This window comes from Chiloscyllium plagiosum, chromosome 11 (genome assembly GCF_004010195.1).
Source record: "Chiloscyllium plagiosum isolate BGI_BamShark_2017 chromosome 11, ASM401019v2, whole genome shotgun sequence".
NCBI lineage: Eukaryota > Metazoa > Chordata > Chondrichthyes > Orectolobiformes > Hemiscylliidae > Chiloscyllium > Chiloscyllium plagiosum.
In genome coordinates, this window is record NC_057720.1 from 76,981,019 (window position 1) to 76,999,164 (window position 18,146).

Genomic DNA, 18,146 nt, shown 5'->3' on the forward strand with positions numbered 1-18,146 from the left:
GGTATGTACTTGATCCCTATAGGGGTATTTTGATGTGCAGGGAGAGCTGGGTGAAATGCATTTTATACATTGTTTGTGGAGTTTGCGCATTCTTCCTGTGTCTGCGTGGGTTTCCTCCGGGTGCTCCGGTTTCCTCCCACAATCCAAAAATGTGCAGGTTAGGTGAATTGGCCACGCTAAATTGCCCGTAGTGTTAGGAGAATGGGTCTGGGTGGGTTACGCTTCGGCAGGTTGGTGTGGACTTGTTGGGCCGAAGGGCCTGTTTCCACACTAAGTAATCTAATTTACCCTGCGTTTTACCTTCCATCTACCTGATTATCCCATGACCATGAAACCTTTCATAGTTTGTAATAGTGGCTAATCCTTAATATTTCTAATAATCTGATATATGCTTTAAGGCTGAAGAGCAAAAATATGAGGTGATTGTACTTTATCCAAAACAAAGGTACTTTACCTACAGTGCTAGGATTACTTCAAGCTGTTTTTTTTTCAATTTAACTGCAAATGCAGATAGATGACTGTACACTGAGGTTCTCTTGTAAGTTGCATTTGTGTTGTCAATAATTTGCCTCATAAGATGCGCTCAACTTGTTGGAACACCTCTGGAAGGCAGTTGTATTTGTTATCTTCTGTGAATCACTTTCTTTGAAAGCCAGATAACATTAGCATTCTATCAGTGTCCCAGCAGATAGTGAGAATTAATCCTCTTGATTTCAGATCGGATTATGACTTTCGGTCCCAAGTTTTAATGATTGATGAGGACAAGGTATAAGGAGATGAAGTGTTTAAAGAAAAGATATACATACATACTAACCTTTTTCAGTCATTGCAACAAGAGGCATGAATTTAAAAATGTGACTCAAACGAAATTTGTGAAATGGCAACTGTTCCAGTGTGTTGTGAGGCTTTTATATGCTTCTAAAGGTGTCCAGAACGGTACACAATTATCCAACTGACACCTAATAAATCTGTAAAGGTTTATCTTGACTTCCTTGCTTGCTTCATTTGGTGTCCATGTTTTGTCCTACGAAATAAAACATCCCATATGTTTTCTTAATGACCTTAACAATTTGCACTGTTACTTTGTGCGTATGTACCTCGGATCTTTCAAAATAAGATTATGTTGACCCTTCCTCCCGAATGCATCACTTCGTACTTAACCTACCCTAATTTGCATCTGTTGTGTCTGCCCATCTCCATGAATGTCCTTCTGAAGCCAGTTGCTATTCTCATTATTTGGTCAAAAATTGTACATCCTAAACCCAAGTCAATCTGATTTGTATGAAACAAGAAAAACAAAGGTCCTAATGCTAATATTCTATAATATTTCAGAAATATTGGTTCTGTTGAATCTGTCAATATGTTTTTCACTGATTCCACACCAAGGTGACAGGATAATAGAGAATTCATGGTGGGGTTTAGGGGTTCCAGAGGGTTCTGAGATAGGGAAGGATTACACTATTCCTGGATTTAAATTTAAGGCTGAGACAAACCAAGGGAATTAGAGTAATTAAGTTTGAAGGTGACAGACATAGATGAAAATTTCAGCAGTATTTGGTTTCAGGCAGATGTAGAATTGAGTGTTCTAGAAACTCACTTTAGCAATTTGTAGAGGATATGGCATCAGAAATTCAGCTTTCTTTGAGACAGGCATCATTTCAAGTGTCAGTTGTCTTGAGATAGATAGTGTGGAGTTTTTCTGAAAATGTCTATCATCTTGTTTAGCTGGATGAAATTGCATCTGAATGAAGACAAAGGTATGGTTGGTAAGTGTAGGGAAAGCTGGATGAGTAGAGAAATTAAGGTTTTGGTTAAGAAAAAGAGGAAAGCATATGTCAGGTACAGACAAGAGATCGAGGGAATCCTTAGAGTATAAAGTAGGGGAATACTTAATAGGGAAATCAGGAGGGCAAATAGAGTGCATAAGATAGCTTTGGCAAATAGGGTTAAGGAGAATCCAAAGGGATTTTATAAATATATTTAAGGACAAAAGGGTAACTCTGGAGAGAATAAATAGTGCCCCTCAAAGATCAGCAAGGCAGCCTATGTGTGGAGATGGGGGAGAAACTAAACGAGTATTTTGGATCAGTGTTTACTGTGGAGAAGAACGTGGAAGATACAGAATATGCAGAAATAGATGGTGACATCTTGAAAAATGTCCATATTACAGAGGAGGTGGTGCTGGATGTCTTGAATTGCATATAAGTGGATAAATTCCCCAGGACCTAATCGGGTGTACCCTAGAACTCTGTGGGAATTCTGGGCCCCTTGCTGAGATACTTGAATCATTGATAGTCCCAGGTGAGGTGCCGGAAGACCTGGAGGTTGGCTAACATGGTGCCACTATTTAAGAAAGGTGGTAAGAAAAAGCCAGGGAACTATAGTGGAGTGGGCCTGATGTCTGTGGTGGGCAGATTGTCTGAGGGAATCCTGAAAGACAGGATGTATGTGTATTTGGAAAGGCAAGGACTGATTAGGGATAGTCAACAAGGCTTTGTGCGTGGGAAATCACGTCTCATGAACTTGAGTTTTTTTAAGAAAGTAACAGATCAGATAGGCTAATGGGCTGAAGATTGAAGGAGTGGCAGATGGAGTTTAATTTCGATAAATGCAAGGTGCTGCATTTTGGAGACGCAAATCAGAATAGGACTTATGCACTTAATGGTAAGGTCCTAGGGAGTGTTGCTGAACAAAGAGACCTTGGAGTGCAGGTTCATAGTTACGTGAAAGTAGAGTAGATAAGGTAATGAAGAAGTCGTTTGTTATGCTTTCCTTTATTGGTCAGAGCATTGAGTATAGGAGTTGGAAGGTCATGTTGCAGCTGTACAGGACATTGGTTAGGCCACTTTTGGAACATTTTGTGCAATTCTGGTCTGCCTTTTAGAAGGATGTTGTGAAACATGAAAGGGTTCAGAAAAGATTTACAAGGATGTTGCCAGGGTTGGAGGGTTTGTGCTATAGGGAGAGGCTGAATAGGCTGGGGCTATTTTCCCTGGAGTTTCAGAGGCTTTGGGGGGGGGGGGGGTGACCTTTATAGGTATTCCATCTGCCACCCACTAAGTGTGAAGTTGAGAGGAGTCTGAGGAGAGGCGCTAAATAATTTTTTGTCGGTATTCACACTAGAAAAAGACAATGTTTTCAAGAAGAGTACAGGCTACTAGATTAGACAGGTTGATGCTCACAAGGAAAAGATTAGCAATGCTGGAAAATGTGAAAATAGATAAGTCCCCTGGGCCCGAAGGGATTTATCCTAGGATTCTCTGGGAAGCTAGGGAGGAGATTGCAGAGTCTTTTGCTTTGATCTTTGTCATCATTGTCGACCGAATAGTGCCAGAAGACTGGAGGATAGCAAATGTTGTCCCCTTGTTCAAGAAAGAAGATTAGCAATGCTGGAAAATGTGAAAATAGATAAGTCCCCTGGGCCCGAAGGGATTTATCCTAGGATTCTTTGGGAAGCTAGGGAGGAGATTGCAGAGCCTTTTGCTTTGATCTTTGTCATCATTGTCGACCGAATAGTGCCAGAAGACTGGAGGAGAGCAAATGTTGTCCCCTTGTTCAAGAAAGATATTAGAAACAACCCTAATTATAGACCCGTGAGCCTTACTTCAGTTGTGGGTTAAGTGTTGGAAAGAATCATAAGAGAGAGAATTTGTAATCTTGAAATGAATAATTTGATTAGGGGTAGTCCGTGCTGTTTTATGAAGGGTAGGTCATGCCTTACCAACTTTGAGTTCTTTGGGAAGGTGACCAAACAGGTGGATGAGGGTAAAGCGGTTGATGTGGTGCATATGAATTTCAGTAAAGTGTTTGATAAGGTTCCCCATTGTAGGCTATCGCAGAAAATATGGAGGCATGGGATAGAGGGTGAATTAGCAGTTTGAATCAGAAATTAGCTTGTTGTGAGAAGACAGGATGGTGGTTGATGGGAAATGTTCATTTACTAGTGGTGTACTGCAAGGATCTGTTTTGGGGCCACTGTTTATTTTTATAAATAACCTGGATGAGGACGAAGAAGGATGGGTTAGTAAATTTGCAAATGACAAGTCGGTGGAGTTGTGGACAGTGCGGAAGGATGTTGCAGGTTACAGAGGAACATAGGTAAGCTGCAGAGCTGGGCTGAAAGGTGGCAAATGGAGTTTAATCTGGAAAAGTGTGAGGTGATTCACTTTGGAAGGAGTAACCTGAATAGAGAGTACTGGGCTAATGGTAAGATTCTTGGTAGTGTGGATGAGCAGAGAGATCTCTGTCCACGTGCATAGATCCCCGAAAGTTGCCACCCAGGTTAATAGCGTTCTTTAGAAGAGGAGGCATACAGTGTGTTAACTTCTATTGGTAGAGGGATTGAGTTTTGGAGCCATGAGGTCAGGATGCAGCTGTACAAAACTGGTGTGGCCACACTTGGGGTATTGTGTACAGTTCTGGTCGCTGCATTATATGAAGAATGTGGAAGCATTGGAAAAGGTGCAGAGAAGATTTACCAGGATGTTGCCTGGTATAGCGCGAAGGTCTTATGAGGAAAGGCTGTGGGACTTGAGGGTGTTTTTGTTAGAGAAGAAGATTGAAAAGTGACTTAATAGAGACTTACAAGATGTTCAGAGGATTAGATAGGGTGGACAGTGAGAGCCTTTTTCCATGGATGGTGATGGCTAGCACAAGGGACATAGCTTTAAAATGAAGGGTGATAGATATAGAACAGATGTCAGAGGTAGGTTCTTTACTCAGAGTAGTGAGGGCATGGAACATTGTGCCTGCAGCAGTAGTGGACTCACCATCATTAAGGGCATTTAAATGGTAATTGGATAAACATATAGATGAAAATGGAATAGTGTAGATTAGGTGGGCTTCAGGTTAGTTTCACAGGTCGGTGCAACATAGAGGGCCGAAGGGCCTGTACTGCGCTGTAATGTTCTATGTTCTACTTGCTCATTCTCCTATTGTGTCCTTCTACAGCCTCTCTGCCTCCTCAGCACAACCTGTCCACCTGTCTTTGTTGCTAATTTTGCAGATAATACAATGTACTCAGTTCCTTCATCCATATCATTAATATGTAATGTGAATAGTTGTGGTCCCGACCCTGACACCTGCGGAACTCCACTAGTCACCGACTGCCATCCTGAAGAGAACCCTTTTATCCACAAATTAATGGTATTATAATTGTGTAGTTACCATTTACACAGGCATGAGAGAGGAGCTGGCCAGAATTGTTTGGGTTTCGGTTGTGTTGGCACTCAGGCTTTATCTTGTTTTTATTTGTGTATTTAAATCCTTTTAATCAAATTGTGAAACCCAGCTAGATTTAATGGCTGTAAAATCTGCCACCGTGCCTGTCCAACAGTGGTACATATGAGCAGTCACTGGGTCGCAATTTTGGACAGCATAGCTTATTTGCAGAACTAATGCTAGCCTTTGAGTGCTAACTTAAAAGACCTGGAATAATAGAGAATCCTAGAAGAAGATTCATAAATCCTGCTTGTTAATTCTATCTCCACATACAAAGTAAAGTCGGAACTACAGTGGAAATGTGTCAAATAACTTGTGTTTAGACAATTTTGCATTTCTTCTGTACAATGCCAATTCCACTAAAACATAATAAATAGCAGTGATCTATGATGTAGGTGGATTAAGCATAGGGATTGTGAATGGGGTGATCCTTTAAATTGTGGAAATCGAGATAGGGATTGGAAATATCTTATTCAAAAGATAAGTAATAACATTTTGTCTAATTTGACTTAAAATATTACATTTTAGAAATTGCAACAAGATTGATTTTGGGCATTTTGTAAAATATTTGGACACATTAATCCTTCTACTCTGCAAAATGTTTGAAAAGCTCGTAATTCTAAACTATGTTTGGAACTTGTGAGCATGTCATTAACAGTACTGTTTAATGGAATGCAATAATCCAGTGTATATGATATTTTTAACATACTTTGAGAATCTATCTTTGTAGGCTAGGGCAATGTAGATCAACTTTGTCCCCAGGGTTTTCTCACAACTAGCTGCTGTTCCGTGTAGCACTATGGTAGTTAATTTTTTTTCCTGACCTTTGACTGAGGATGGTTATCATTGAACTTTTGAATATAGCATCAGATTATTTTGCAAACTGGTATGAGATGCGCTATTTTGTTGATTTGCATTTCAGTAGCTATATACCATTATATTTCTATCATATGGAAATCATTTTGTCATCTCATTTGTATTATTTATGTGTTAATGTTTGGGATACAAAATTGTGATGTTAAAGATTCCTAAGTAAGGAGAAAGATGATTTTGAACATGAGAAAAAAATGAACACTACATTTTTTTTTAAGATGGAATGTGCACGAAAGGCATGGGAGAATTCACCAACTATAGGAGAAAAAAACTCTCCAGCGACATCTTCAGCACCACCAATCACCAGTGCTAATGGAAGTAGCAGTAGCACTTACAGTTCCTTCTCCAGTGCTTCCATGCCTCCGATTCCAGTGGCCTCAGTCACTCCCACAACACCCTTATCTGGTAAATAAGTAGCAGCTCTGTTTTGTATAGTACTTCATGACTGCTTTATGTTACATTTTGTGATATGCTGATCATTTTCCTTTTCACATTGATTTAGTTTTATTTCAAAAATGGTTTATCTGCAAAGTTATTTGACATTTTCGGCCTTAGCAAATTCAAAAATTGATGTTTCCGCTGGTTTTGCAAGACCTGATTTGTTGGAAGTTGACCATACTATCGATCCAATTCGCCAAAAACAAAAAGCAGTTTTACTGTGTTGATGTTTCCCCAGTAATTAGATTGTCGAGTCATTTACCTGTCCTGAAATGGGGAATTTTCATGCATTATTCATTTTTATAATTAATTTTTGCTTACTAAACCTAGAAATATTTTCACAAATCATTTTTGTCTCAAATGCCTAGAATCCAATTGTTATAGATATCTATAATGAAACAAAGTTGTGATCGTATTTGCCATTTACACTATCTTTACAACTGCATCCTATCTTTTTTAACTTGAATAAATTTAGATAACTGCTAAAATATACATTTATATGTATTTGTATGTATAAGTGATGTGATTATTTTGCTGTCACTAGGAGCAGGGACATATACTACCTCCTCGCTGAATACAAAAGCAACTACCACCTCTGACCCACCCAACATCTGTAAAGTAAAACCTCAGCAGCTGCAAAATGGTAACATGGCTCCAGCAAGCCATTTCTCACAACTTAGCTGTGTGACATCACTCATCCCTCCACAACAACCAAGTCCACAGGTGTATGTCTCCCAATCTGCAGCAGGTACGCAATGAAAATTCTGTTCAGCCTATTCTGAAGGTGCTAGTGCAATTAAGTTTTTCAATTCAAATTGTTGAATTTCAGTTAAAGAGCATCTTTATACTGCCCAGTGCACTAATGATCTGTGAACTTCACGAGAAAATACAGCATACGTTGACCTAATAGAGTAAACCTGATTTCAAAATTCTACCCAAACTATTAGCAGCCCTTGTTTGTTGAAAATCTATGTTCCTCCATGATTATTTACTTTGCTTTGATAGGAATAGCAGTTAAGGATGACTGGCATGGTCTCATGGTTATTAACTACACACTGTTTTGTTCCTTTAGTTGTATGTACATGTTCTATCTGAATTTGGAATTAATCAACTAATCTGAATCCATCAAGCCTTGGCTTATCTCATTTAAAGCAATTATTTATCTTGGCATTTTCACAGCCTAGATAGTTATTAAAGAGTACACAAGTATGGGCAGTATTGATGCAAGCAAAAACTTGTTTTTTGTTGCTACCTAAAATTTATTCCATTAAGAGGAACTATTTAACAGGCAATAAAACTTTTTGCTGTACATATAAATGAAACTACGATGTTTGCTTATTTTGTGAAAACCTCTTTAGTGAAAACATCGTTTAGTACAGTTAATATTAGTCTAATGATTCTGCTGGGACAATTGCAGCTTAGTGCATCCACATAGTGGCCGTTCTTCAGCCAGCAGGCAGAGGTTCATTTTTAGCTCCTTTTAAAATTGAGAGCATTTCCATTAAGTATTGGTATCTTGTCTTGACTGTTTCAGTTAGTTTGTCTTGGTCATACCTGCCCTTTTAGGGTGAGTTCAATTTGTTTTATTTTGAAAATGCACAGCAATCATTTTTATGAAAAAATGAAAGGTGTGAAAATCATTTTTGTTTGGATTAATAGGACCTGGGGCACAGATCCCAACCTTCTATATGGATACCAGCCATTTGTTTGGTACACAGCATCCTCGCTTGGCTCCCCCATCTCTGGCACAGCAGCAAGGCTTCCAGACAGGTCCTTCACAAGTAAGACATCATTCTATTGATAGAATCTTGAAAATTTTTAATTTTCATTTGGACTGGGTGTCATGCTCTTGCATAAGATTAGATTTTTCTGTCAAAGGAAAACGGAATGATATTTAGTGAACAGGGAACTTCCAGTTTTTTTTTCCCCTTTAAACCCTTTGAAAGCTTTATGCCTTGTTTGAAGTATTTGATGTTTGAAGTTAATCAGTAATAAAGATTGGGAGATATTATTTTATTATTCTCAAATTACAAGTGGGTCACCATCTTCCTGGGCCAGTTACTGAAGTAGTGTTTATGATTGCTTCCGGTTAATTTGGACAGTAATTGCCTCACCTTCGTATGACTTTCCAGGGAAGAAAACAACAAAATATTGCAAAATAATATGTTCATAAATCTGTATTATTGATATTTAGATGAGAGCCTATAGCTGTCTATTTGACTGCAAGAAAGTCACTACAGCATTTTGGTACAGTCAAGAGTGATGACTGTTGCATTAATCTTCCATTGTTGCATATATTGGAGCCAGGGATGCTGCTTTCCATTCCTCTTTCCAAAAGGATGGTTATTATTTAGAACACATACTACTAAAGTTGCCAAAGACTGTCATGACTGGATAACGCAAGCTGTGGATTTATTAGAATTGTGTACTGTTTCGTAACCTTGATTTTACTGTGGCAGATTTTTATTGAAGATGTAATGCTTCTTGAACTTAGTGCTTTTCTACATTTTTTTATTGCACCAGCCAACTGCAGTTCAACAGATCTCAATACCTATATATGCACCAATTCCGGGTCAACCACAGGCTCAGCTGAGCTTAGGAGGGGGCCCAACTGTCTCTCAGGCCCAGGAAATGTTCAACACATCCTTGCAACCTTTTAGGTAAAGTTACTCCCTTGCTTTTTTTTTTCCAAAGCTGTTGTTCTATTAGGACTTTGAACCATCTGGTGTTTGTCATTAAGAACAGTAGATCAAGCTAAATGTGAAGGTTCAGAAAGGAGGTGAAAAAGCAAGGACTTGCAGTTAACACGAAAGGGAATCCCGGGATTGTCTTTAAGCACATCCGTCGTAAAAGTGTGGTAAAAGGAGGAGTAGGGCTGATTAGAACATCAAGGGGATTTACACTTGGAGGCAAGAGGTGTGGCAGAGGGGTAAAATGAATGCTTTTCATCTGTCTTTACATATGAGGCTAGTGCTATTTAGGCCATGGTGACAGGGGAAATTCAGTCACTGGAAGGGTATAAAATCGATGATGTGTGTTGTATACACTGGTGGTAATTAAAGTTGATGCAGTGGGACCAGTTGAGATCATCTGAGGTTATTGAAGAAAATGATAGTGAAAAGTTAGATGCGCTGGCAATTACCTGTCAATCTATCTTGGATGTTGGAGTGTGCTGGAGGATTGTAGGAGTAGCAGATGGAGTTTAATTTAGAGAAATGTGAGGTGTTGCATTTTGGAAGGGCAAATCAGAGCAGGACTTTCACACTTAATGTGAACAAAGAGACCTTGGAATGCAGGCTCATAGCTCCTTGGAAGTGGAATAGCCGGTAAATAGGATAGTGAAGAAGGCATTTGGTATGCTTTCCTTTATTGGACAGAGTATTGAGGACAGGGGTTGGGAATCATATTGTGCTGCATAGGACATTGGTTAGGCCAATTCTGGGATAATATGTGCAATTCTGGTCTCCCTCCTATCGGAAGGATGCTGTGGAACTGGAAGGGTTCAGAAAAGATTTACAAGTATGTTACCAGGGTTGAGGATTTGAGCTACAGGGAGAGGCTGAGTAGGCTGGGGCATTGGAGGCTGGGGGTATCCTTTTTATAGAAGGTTATAAAATCATGAGGGGCATGTACAGGATGAATAGACAAGGTATTTTCCCTGGGGGGCTGGAGTCCAGAACTAGAAGGCATAGGTTGAGGTTGAGGGTGAGGGGGGAAAGATATAAAAGGGACCTAAAGGGTAACATTTTCATGCAGAGAGTGGTGCATATATGGAATGAGCTGCCAGAGGAAATGGTGGAGGCTGATAAAATTACAACATTTAAAAGGCATCTGGATGGGTATATGAATAGGAGAGGTTTGGAGGGATATGGGCGAAGTGCTGGCAAATGGGACTAGATTACGTTAGGATATCTGGTCGGCATGAACAAGTTGAATTGAAGGGTCTGTTTCTGTGCTGCCCCTCTGACTCTAATTGCAAATATTTGCCCTTTTTCAACAAAGTGCTAATGTAAATATCAGCTGAGCAATTATGGTGTTGGGAAACTTCTAGAAGCAATTATTTCTGCTAGCACCATTGAAATGTTTGGAGAGCCAGTGCAGAGTGACTTCCAATGCTATAATGATTCAGTGATGAGGGCATCGTTTGACAGAGATCCAGTACTAGTCCATTTGCAAGTGTTCACAACATTAATGGCAGCCCCTGATCAACAGAGAATATGCAAGTAACTTGAAAGTGTTATTAAAATCCTCCTTCATCTTTCCGCAGCAATCTTTTTGATTTCTTGCTACATTGTTTCATTCTACAGGACTCAGCAGGCTTTCATGCAAAACAACCTTTCTCAGCCCTCACCTGTCGTTCTCTCGGGTACGGCTTTGCATAACTTTTCAGCTGTTCAAGCCCAAGACCTGGCTAAGGCTCAGTCTGGTCTAGCATTTCAACAGACTTCCAATGCACAACCCATTCCCATCCTTTATGAGCATTCATTAAATCAGGCATCAGGCCTTGGTGGTTCTCAACTTATCGATACCCATTTGATACAGGTATGTACAATTTACATATTAGTTAGGTTAATAAGGGCAATATTGTTTGCATTGAAACTTTTCAGTCTGCATTTATGATCAAAAGTGTTGCATGGGTCTGCTTTTAAAGGGGAACTCTAATCAGTGGCATGTGCAGGGTCTGAGAACAGGAGAAGCCGAGGCAGGCAACTACAATATATGCTACCATACCTTTCAACATTATCATAGGAAAGTAAGTACCCCATCTCAAGAAATATTTTAAAAAGCAAAAAACATGTACATTTTCTGCATTGCTGGTAATTTAATCAGAACTTTTTAAAATTTGTGATTTTTGTTTTCATGTTTTTTTTATTTTAACACAAGTACAGAATAATGAAGTAAATTAGGCTGAATATAATTTTGGGGGCATGAATGCCACCTTTTTTTTGCACGCTTATGGCTCTACTCTACTCAAAAATTACACATTTCAATATGTTATTCACCAATACAGGCACTTATCCTGCTTCTCCTAGTACATGCTTCTTTATTGGAGTTATTCAGCTTGTAACAATGCTTTTTACTATTATATTTCCTTGGTTCTTACAGCTCAACATGGTCAGATTTCCAGACAAAAATGTATTTATACTTCCATTTACTGGTAAACTGGCTACTGTTGAGTCACAAATGTTGCTTTAATGTGCAAAGTAATACAAGCTGAATTTCTCTGGGACACAGGATTGTGGTGGTGAGTAGCCTATCAGAAGTTTTCCAGTTTTTAAATAGAGTAGAGTTCCCTTTTAACAAATTGATTTTAAAATCGTGTGGCAATTAAAGTAGTTATTCCTTGTGCCATTGTACTTAACGTTAACTTGACCGACCTGTTTCTGTGTAGGCGAGGCCGGGTCTTACTCAGCCATCTAACCTCTACACAGGACAGGTTCAACAACCTGGCCAAAGTAACTACTACAGCACAGCACAGTCACCCAATGCTGCTCTTCAACAGGTAAAAAGCTTCAGGTGTCTTTGTCTGAAATGTCAGAATATCTTAAGAGGAGGCAATATTTGTAATGTTAAAATTAAGTGCATGTTCTTCGATATCTTACGCATTTGGTAAATGCTCTGGTTTGGAATTTTTCAAGTAATTTATTTCCTTCTGATTTTGGGCCCTGTGCACTTCCCTCAGTAATGAGGATTGGTTAGAGGCCAGTCCCAGGTCTTTGTCCATCCACCATGATCTATAGTTGGCTGTCTGAATGGAGCCATGGAGCTGGTCCTTTTTTTAAATTTCCATTCTTCCTGCTGAGAAGTATCCGAGTTAAGGGAGTTTGCTACTTTTATTGTTAGTATTCAAGTTAAGCAGAAGATTGATTTCTTTGACGGCCCCAAATATCATTACAACAAAGAGCCTGTTATTGCCAGTCTGAACCATTTTCATTTTCTCCCCAAGGTGACTTTACCTCTTCCAGGCTCTCCGCTTTCCTTACCGAACTTTGGATCTGCAGGACAACCCTTGATTGCTTTACCCCAATCCCTACAACCTCTACAGCACACTCCGGCACAGGCACAGCCTCACAACCTGAGTAGGCCAACACAGATCAACCAACCCTTCAGGGGTTTGATTGCAACAGGAGCACAGGCTGGCATGATTCCTGCAGCAGGCAAGGTAGAGATATGAAATGAGCTGATCAGCAAATTAATTCAAATTGTCAAACTTAGTATGCTTAATTTGTAAATGTCCAAGAGTTTAGTTGACATTAATTGTATAAAGCATTTTTTTTGTCAATATTAAGCTTGCAGTAGTCACAGGATGTGTTAATTAACTGTCAAATATTTGTTTTTCTCAGATGGCTGAGATGGATCTAAAACCTTATGGATGTAGTGTAGATGTAAAACCAGGTACACCACCGATCAGCGTACGAAGTATTACACCGACCTCCAGTCCATTCAGGTAAATTCTGGAAAATTGACAAAATTGTAATAACCACAAAATTCTGCATGTGCATGGACAGCTCCCAACTTTATTTCACAACCACATTTCATGACCTCTTTGGTCAATCCACTGATCCACATCCCAAACACCATTTGGATCACGTGGCAAACTCCATTCTCTTGCACCTGAGTCCATTCCTGATCTTGAGTTGCCTGTTTCAAGCTCAGCTAGCCAGCTCATTGTTGCCATCCTACTTGATGCTGTTAAGCTTCTGACACCACAGCCCTTTTGGTTCTAAGATTGCTTACATCCACCTCATAATGCTCCTGCTTTGGCCTAACAACTACTGAAACCTTCATCTCTGCTATATTTCCTCCAAATTCCAGTATACTCCTGGATGACCTTTAGCCTCTACAAACTTGAACTCAGTCTGTACTCTAGCCTGCACCACGTTCAATCTAACATTGCTCCCGGTCCCACAAGCAACTCTATTTTTATAATTATCATCCTTATTCAGACCTACTGTGGCTTTGCCTCCCTCCTTACCTCTGTAGCCTCATCCTTGCAGCCCTTTAAAAATATTGCATTTCTCATTTGTTGGCCTGTGCCTTCAGTCAGCTAATCACTGACACCTGGAGTTCCCAGCCCGAGCTGCTCTGCCCCAGCCTCTCTGTACCCCTCCATTTTTTTGATTCTCCTATCTTTTAACCAAGCTGTTGTTGAATTAACCTGAGCACCTTCCTTTTGGCATATCACACTGCTGTGAAGTGCTTTGAGACATTTTCTTGCATTTGAGGTTCACTCTAGGACAAATTGTATTGCTGGCACTGTGGCAGACCTGTTTGTGATAGTCTGTTTCTAAGACCAATCGATATGTATGTCAGTGTTTGCCATCCACACAATTTTATCTCTCTCATTTTTTGGGGAATGTTAGTACATTTTAACTTGTTAAAGGTGTGGTTGGAAATTTGCATTTTAACTATTACTTCACTTTTGCAAAAAGCAATGCTGTGTAAGGAAACCTATATTCTTTATCATATATGGCATACATAATATCTCATTTTGTCATAGCACTACAGACAAATGCAAATGTATTTTTGTTAATGTGCACTGCATTTTATAATTCCACCACCCCGCCATTTTTTTAGAGCCAGTTCCACAAGTCCAAACAGTCAATCCAGCAAGATAAACAATATGGTCTATCAGAAACAGTTTTCCTCTGCTGCAGGGGTTCGGATTGCACAGCCATTCCCAGCACAATTCCCACCACAGGTATGTGTTTCAAGCGCAAGCCACAGATCCTTTGACTAATATCTTTGTAACATTTTTCTTTTTGGATTGTGTGTTTTCAGATGATAGCAACACTTCAGCATCTGTGAAGTTCATGCAAAGATTCGGATGTCATTATGACTGACTCAAAATGTTTCGTGAAGAATGTATTTTTCTCTTTTTTAACCTTTATCCCCTACAAGAAAGGCGAATCCTAACGTTAGATTTGTAAATTGGAAAGTTTTTTTTAAAGTTTTAAAAACACCCAGTATGTCTACAGGATGACAGCTTGCCTGTAGTTGCGTTTTAAGTTTTAGCTTGCGTCCATTGGTGAAACATTCTGCTTCCTTACTCTCTCCCTTCCACATCCCCACCCCCCCAAACATGACTGACTTTCATTTAATTTTCGAATTTCCTCCCCATGTCCAAAATGCTTTATCCCATAAAAACTAAAACCTGCAATTTTCTTTCTTCAAGCAAATTGTGCTTTGATGACTGATTTCAAAGAAAAGAAATTCTGGATATTGTCATTCTAGCACTGGAAGAACAATTGCATAAATAAATGTGAAACAAGAATGATCGGTTTTTCAGAAGGCGGCCCTCAAAAGAGGAGCATAGCCAAATGGATAAATTTGTTTGAAACATGCTGAGAGCTAACGCTCTTCCTTCCAGTTCTTGGAACATTACAGACACCCCAGTAGAATGCTTAAACTGATTAGTTTCAACAGAAACTACACTAATCATTCAACTGATATCGGGTAACAAACCTGCTTTGTTGCCAGGAATGTGTATTTATTATCAATTATTTACTGTAACACATTAAGGATTAACAAAACTGGTATCAAATCCCTTTAATACCTGTCATGAAAGGAACTGGTTTGTAAATTAAATTAATATTCAGGCAATCAAGTCATCTGTTTTGTTTCTAGATTATCCAGTTGGAAACACGTATTTGTGTCACCTTTCTTGAATAAGCTTATTGGACTTGAAGTATGTGCTTACACAGGCAACTCTGATATCTTAGTCATGTGGACATTCTTCACATGGCGAGTGCAAACAGTAAATGTTGCCGGGGGAAGCATGACTTGGGGAAGCATCCCAATTCTGAACCCAATTCTATGATCATTTAATATCCATATACAGAAAACTTAGAGTAAGAGTCACCGAGTGGTTGTCAGGGACAGGATTCGGGTTGATCTGCCTGTGCTCCTGTCTTTTTATTAGCTAGGAAACATTGAGAATTACTGCATCCCCAGTGCTATCCTAGCCATTCTGATATTAGAATCCTGTTTTGCCATGACCTTTTGTATTTTATATAGTTGAGTGTTAAAATGGTACTACTGATTATAATGCAGTCACCACACAGCACAAATGTAAGCAGGGAGTTAAATTCCATTCTAATTGTTTTCACCAGATGCTTTCCCAACCTAACCTGGTCCCTCCATTGGTAAGACCTCATGGAAATACTTTTTCAGCTCCTGTTCAGAGGCCTCCAATGCCCCTGGCAAATCAGATGCAACCTCAAATGACCACAGGTATTATCTGCCATACTCGTCCTCAGCATACACCAAGGGTTCCTTCAGGACCTGCACAGGGGATCCGTGGAAACCAGGTCCAAGCTGCAATGATGGCTGAACAGGATTTGAAGGTTAGCTTTACTGGCAGTTGTCTAGAAAAAAAAGTAAATAAATTATAATAGAAACCTTGACACCAAATGAAACTGTGGTCTTAACCAAAACTTGAATTATGCACAGTTGAGATTCTGCGTAGAAATATATTCCAATATTTTTTACTGTTATTTCTTGTTAACCAATTAAACTGAAACATTTACTAAAAGTAGCAGTATTTTTTTAATTTTAGAAATTTCACCATCAATGCTAGCAGGTGTTTTGTAACCCACCGAGAGATTCTTAAAGGTCTGACTTGCCTAAGTACAGATCTGACACCCATCAATCCACCAGTTATTAGAACTTGACAGTTTATAAGCACATGTATCTTAGTAGCTTTATAGTGTAGGCACATTGGAAATGCACTGTTTTACTGGTAGTCTAATCATCGGAATTTTGTGGGGGGAGTGGGGGTGGGCAGGAAGTTTGAATTCCAGCACACCAGTGTCCGATTTGTGTGGCTTTTCTTTTCCTTGAAATATTGCTGAATTTAGGTAAAAGTGGCCTAGCTGGTAAATGGATGCTGACCAGTTTTACCCAAGTACAAAAGTTTAATCATTCTGAAGTTGATGCAACTATTTCTGTACACTGGAGGCGTAGCAGCAAAACCCTGCTCCATTGTACCTCTCTGGCCATTCATTACCCACACCCTTGGTTTACAATGCACCTTGAAAGAGAGGCAATTTTTGTGAGTGTTTTTCAGCTCTTTGCCACATGTCTGGACTTGGTTGTTAGCGTGTGCTTGCAAGTTTCTGTCCAAAAGAAGCATCAAAACTCTCATTTGTTTTCCCCCTCTATGTCTAAGGCTAAGCAGCGTGCTGAGGTACTTCAGTCCACACACAAGTTCTTCTCTGACCAGCAGCAGCAGCAGCAAGTCAAACAGCCAGTGAGCAAAGGTCACAAAAGTGACAGCACTGGGGGTAAACCAACTGAGAGCGGCGGGTCAGGCATTTCAAGCACAAGAGAAGAGAAGGTGGAAGAAAAACCCAATTCAAGTCAGGCTGCCTTGTCAAAACCCGTTCGAACTGGACCAATCAAACCTCAGGCAGTTAAAACAGAAGAAACAAAATCCTAAATAGCTGATAGAACAGAGTAGGTGTTCTAAGCATCCTTCGGGTGCAACGGGAGCTCTTCTCTGTGAGATAAGAGCAGAAAGGTATAGCTCAAAACATGAAATTTCTTTTATAACAAAGAAGTGAGATGTGAAGTAGTGAAGTGAAAGCTGAGCTGTCTTGCAATATGCAGAATCAGATGGATCATAATTTTGAGCAACAGAAACGCCCAGGTGTGTAAACTAATCCTATGATGAACATTTAATGTTGACTTTTGAACCTTGAAAATTTGAAAAGGCAATGTCTGACTTGTGTGGCATTTCTTTTCCTTGAGATAATCACTGAAATTATGTAAAAATGGCCAAGCTGGAAGCTGACCAGTTTTACACTTTTTAAGGCAATTTAATAATCCTCTCATTAAAATGTTATTTAAATTTTTTCACGAGCTTAATTACAGTAAAGACTGCAGTGAATGAGTTAAGCTCCCTTTTTCAACCTATTAATTTGCAATTGTGTTTATGCATAAACCATTTTAATCACAAGTCTAATATTGCCTTTTTTGATTATGCTAGTATTATAGTTGTAGGATGTACTGTATTATACTGTGTGAATGTAAGATATCTTGTCTATCTGCTTATGATCAATCATTACTTAGTGACTGTGCTAGTAACACAGCTGTTTTTATTACAGAAATCTTGCCCAGGTTTGATACAAATAAGATTCTGATGAAGGTACAAAACAATTGACGATTGCTGTTATTGGTATTCTGAAACCTTGGCACAAAGTGTGAGCTAAAAGATTGATTTATTGATATGTATATTTTTGTCACAGGGCTGGGGTGACACTGGGAAAGCTACACTGCTGCAAAACCTGCTTACCATCAGTAATGTGTTTTGACAAGTCAGTTTTATTTGCTTACTTTGAAAACTCAGCTGTGATGTCTGATTTTTTGAGATTTGTATTCCACCTGTACTGTGTATTCGTTTGGCATTGTACAGAAGTTAACAGCCATATTGGTATAGAAATATTATTCTTTAATTTTTTCATTTGTACAGGGTTAACGCACTATTAAATATGTACGATCTTATTTACGATTAATTTGGTTTGGTTACATAACTAATAAAAAAAATGCTCAAATTTTTTTGTTTGTGTATTATGTTTTAATAGCAATGTATTTCCTTTCCTCTGCTTTCAGTT

General features: G+C 39.2%; 1 protein-coding gene across 9 annotated transcripts in view; it reads left to right on the forward strand.

Moving 5' to 3' along the window:
• The window catches only part of prrc2c (proline-rich coiled-coil 2C), an 83,608-nt gene extending 65,522 nt beyond the window's left edge, over positions 1-18,086 (forward strand). For 5 of the 9 annotated variants that reach the window (XM_043699861.1, XM_043699863.1, XM_043699862.1 and 2 more), the window contains 12 exons: positions 6,312-6,498; positions 7,076-7,279; positions 8,191-8,312; positions 9,055-9,191; positions 10,839-11,073; positions 11,183-11,284; positions 11,924-12,034; positions 12,479-12,694; positions 12,876-12,979; positions 14,110-14,233; positions 15,645-15,878; positions 16,703-18,086. In XM_043699861.1, coding sequence (XP_043555796.1) covers positions 6,312-6,498; positions 7,076-7,279; positions 8,191-8,312; positions 9,055-9,191; positions 10,839-11,073; positions 11,183-11,284; positions 11,924-12,034; positions 12,479-12,694; positions 12,876-12,979; positions 14,110-14,233; positions 15,645-15,878; positions 16,703-16,972 — 2,046 coding nt within the window. In that variant the 3' untranslated portion in view covers positions 16,973-18,086. The remainder of the gene's footprint in view (positions 1-6,311; positions 6,499-7,075; positions 7,280-8,190; positions 8,313-9,054; positions 9,192-10,838; positions 11,074-11,182; positions 11,285-11,923; positions 12,035-12,478; positions 12,695-12,875; positions 12,980-14,109; positions 14,234-15,644; positions 15,879-16,702) is intronic. The other 4 variants (XM_043699866.1, XM_043699869.1, XM_043699868.1 and 1 more) reach the window with 3 other exon arrangements.
• Positions 18,087-18,146: the final 60 nt, after the last annotated feature.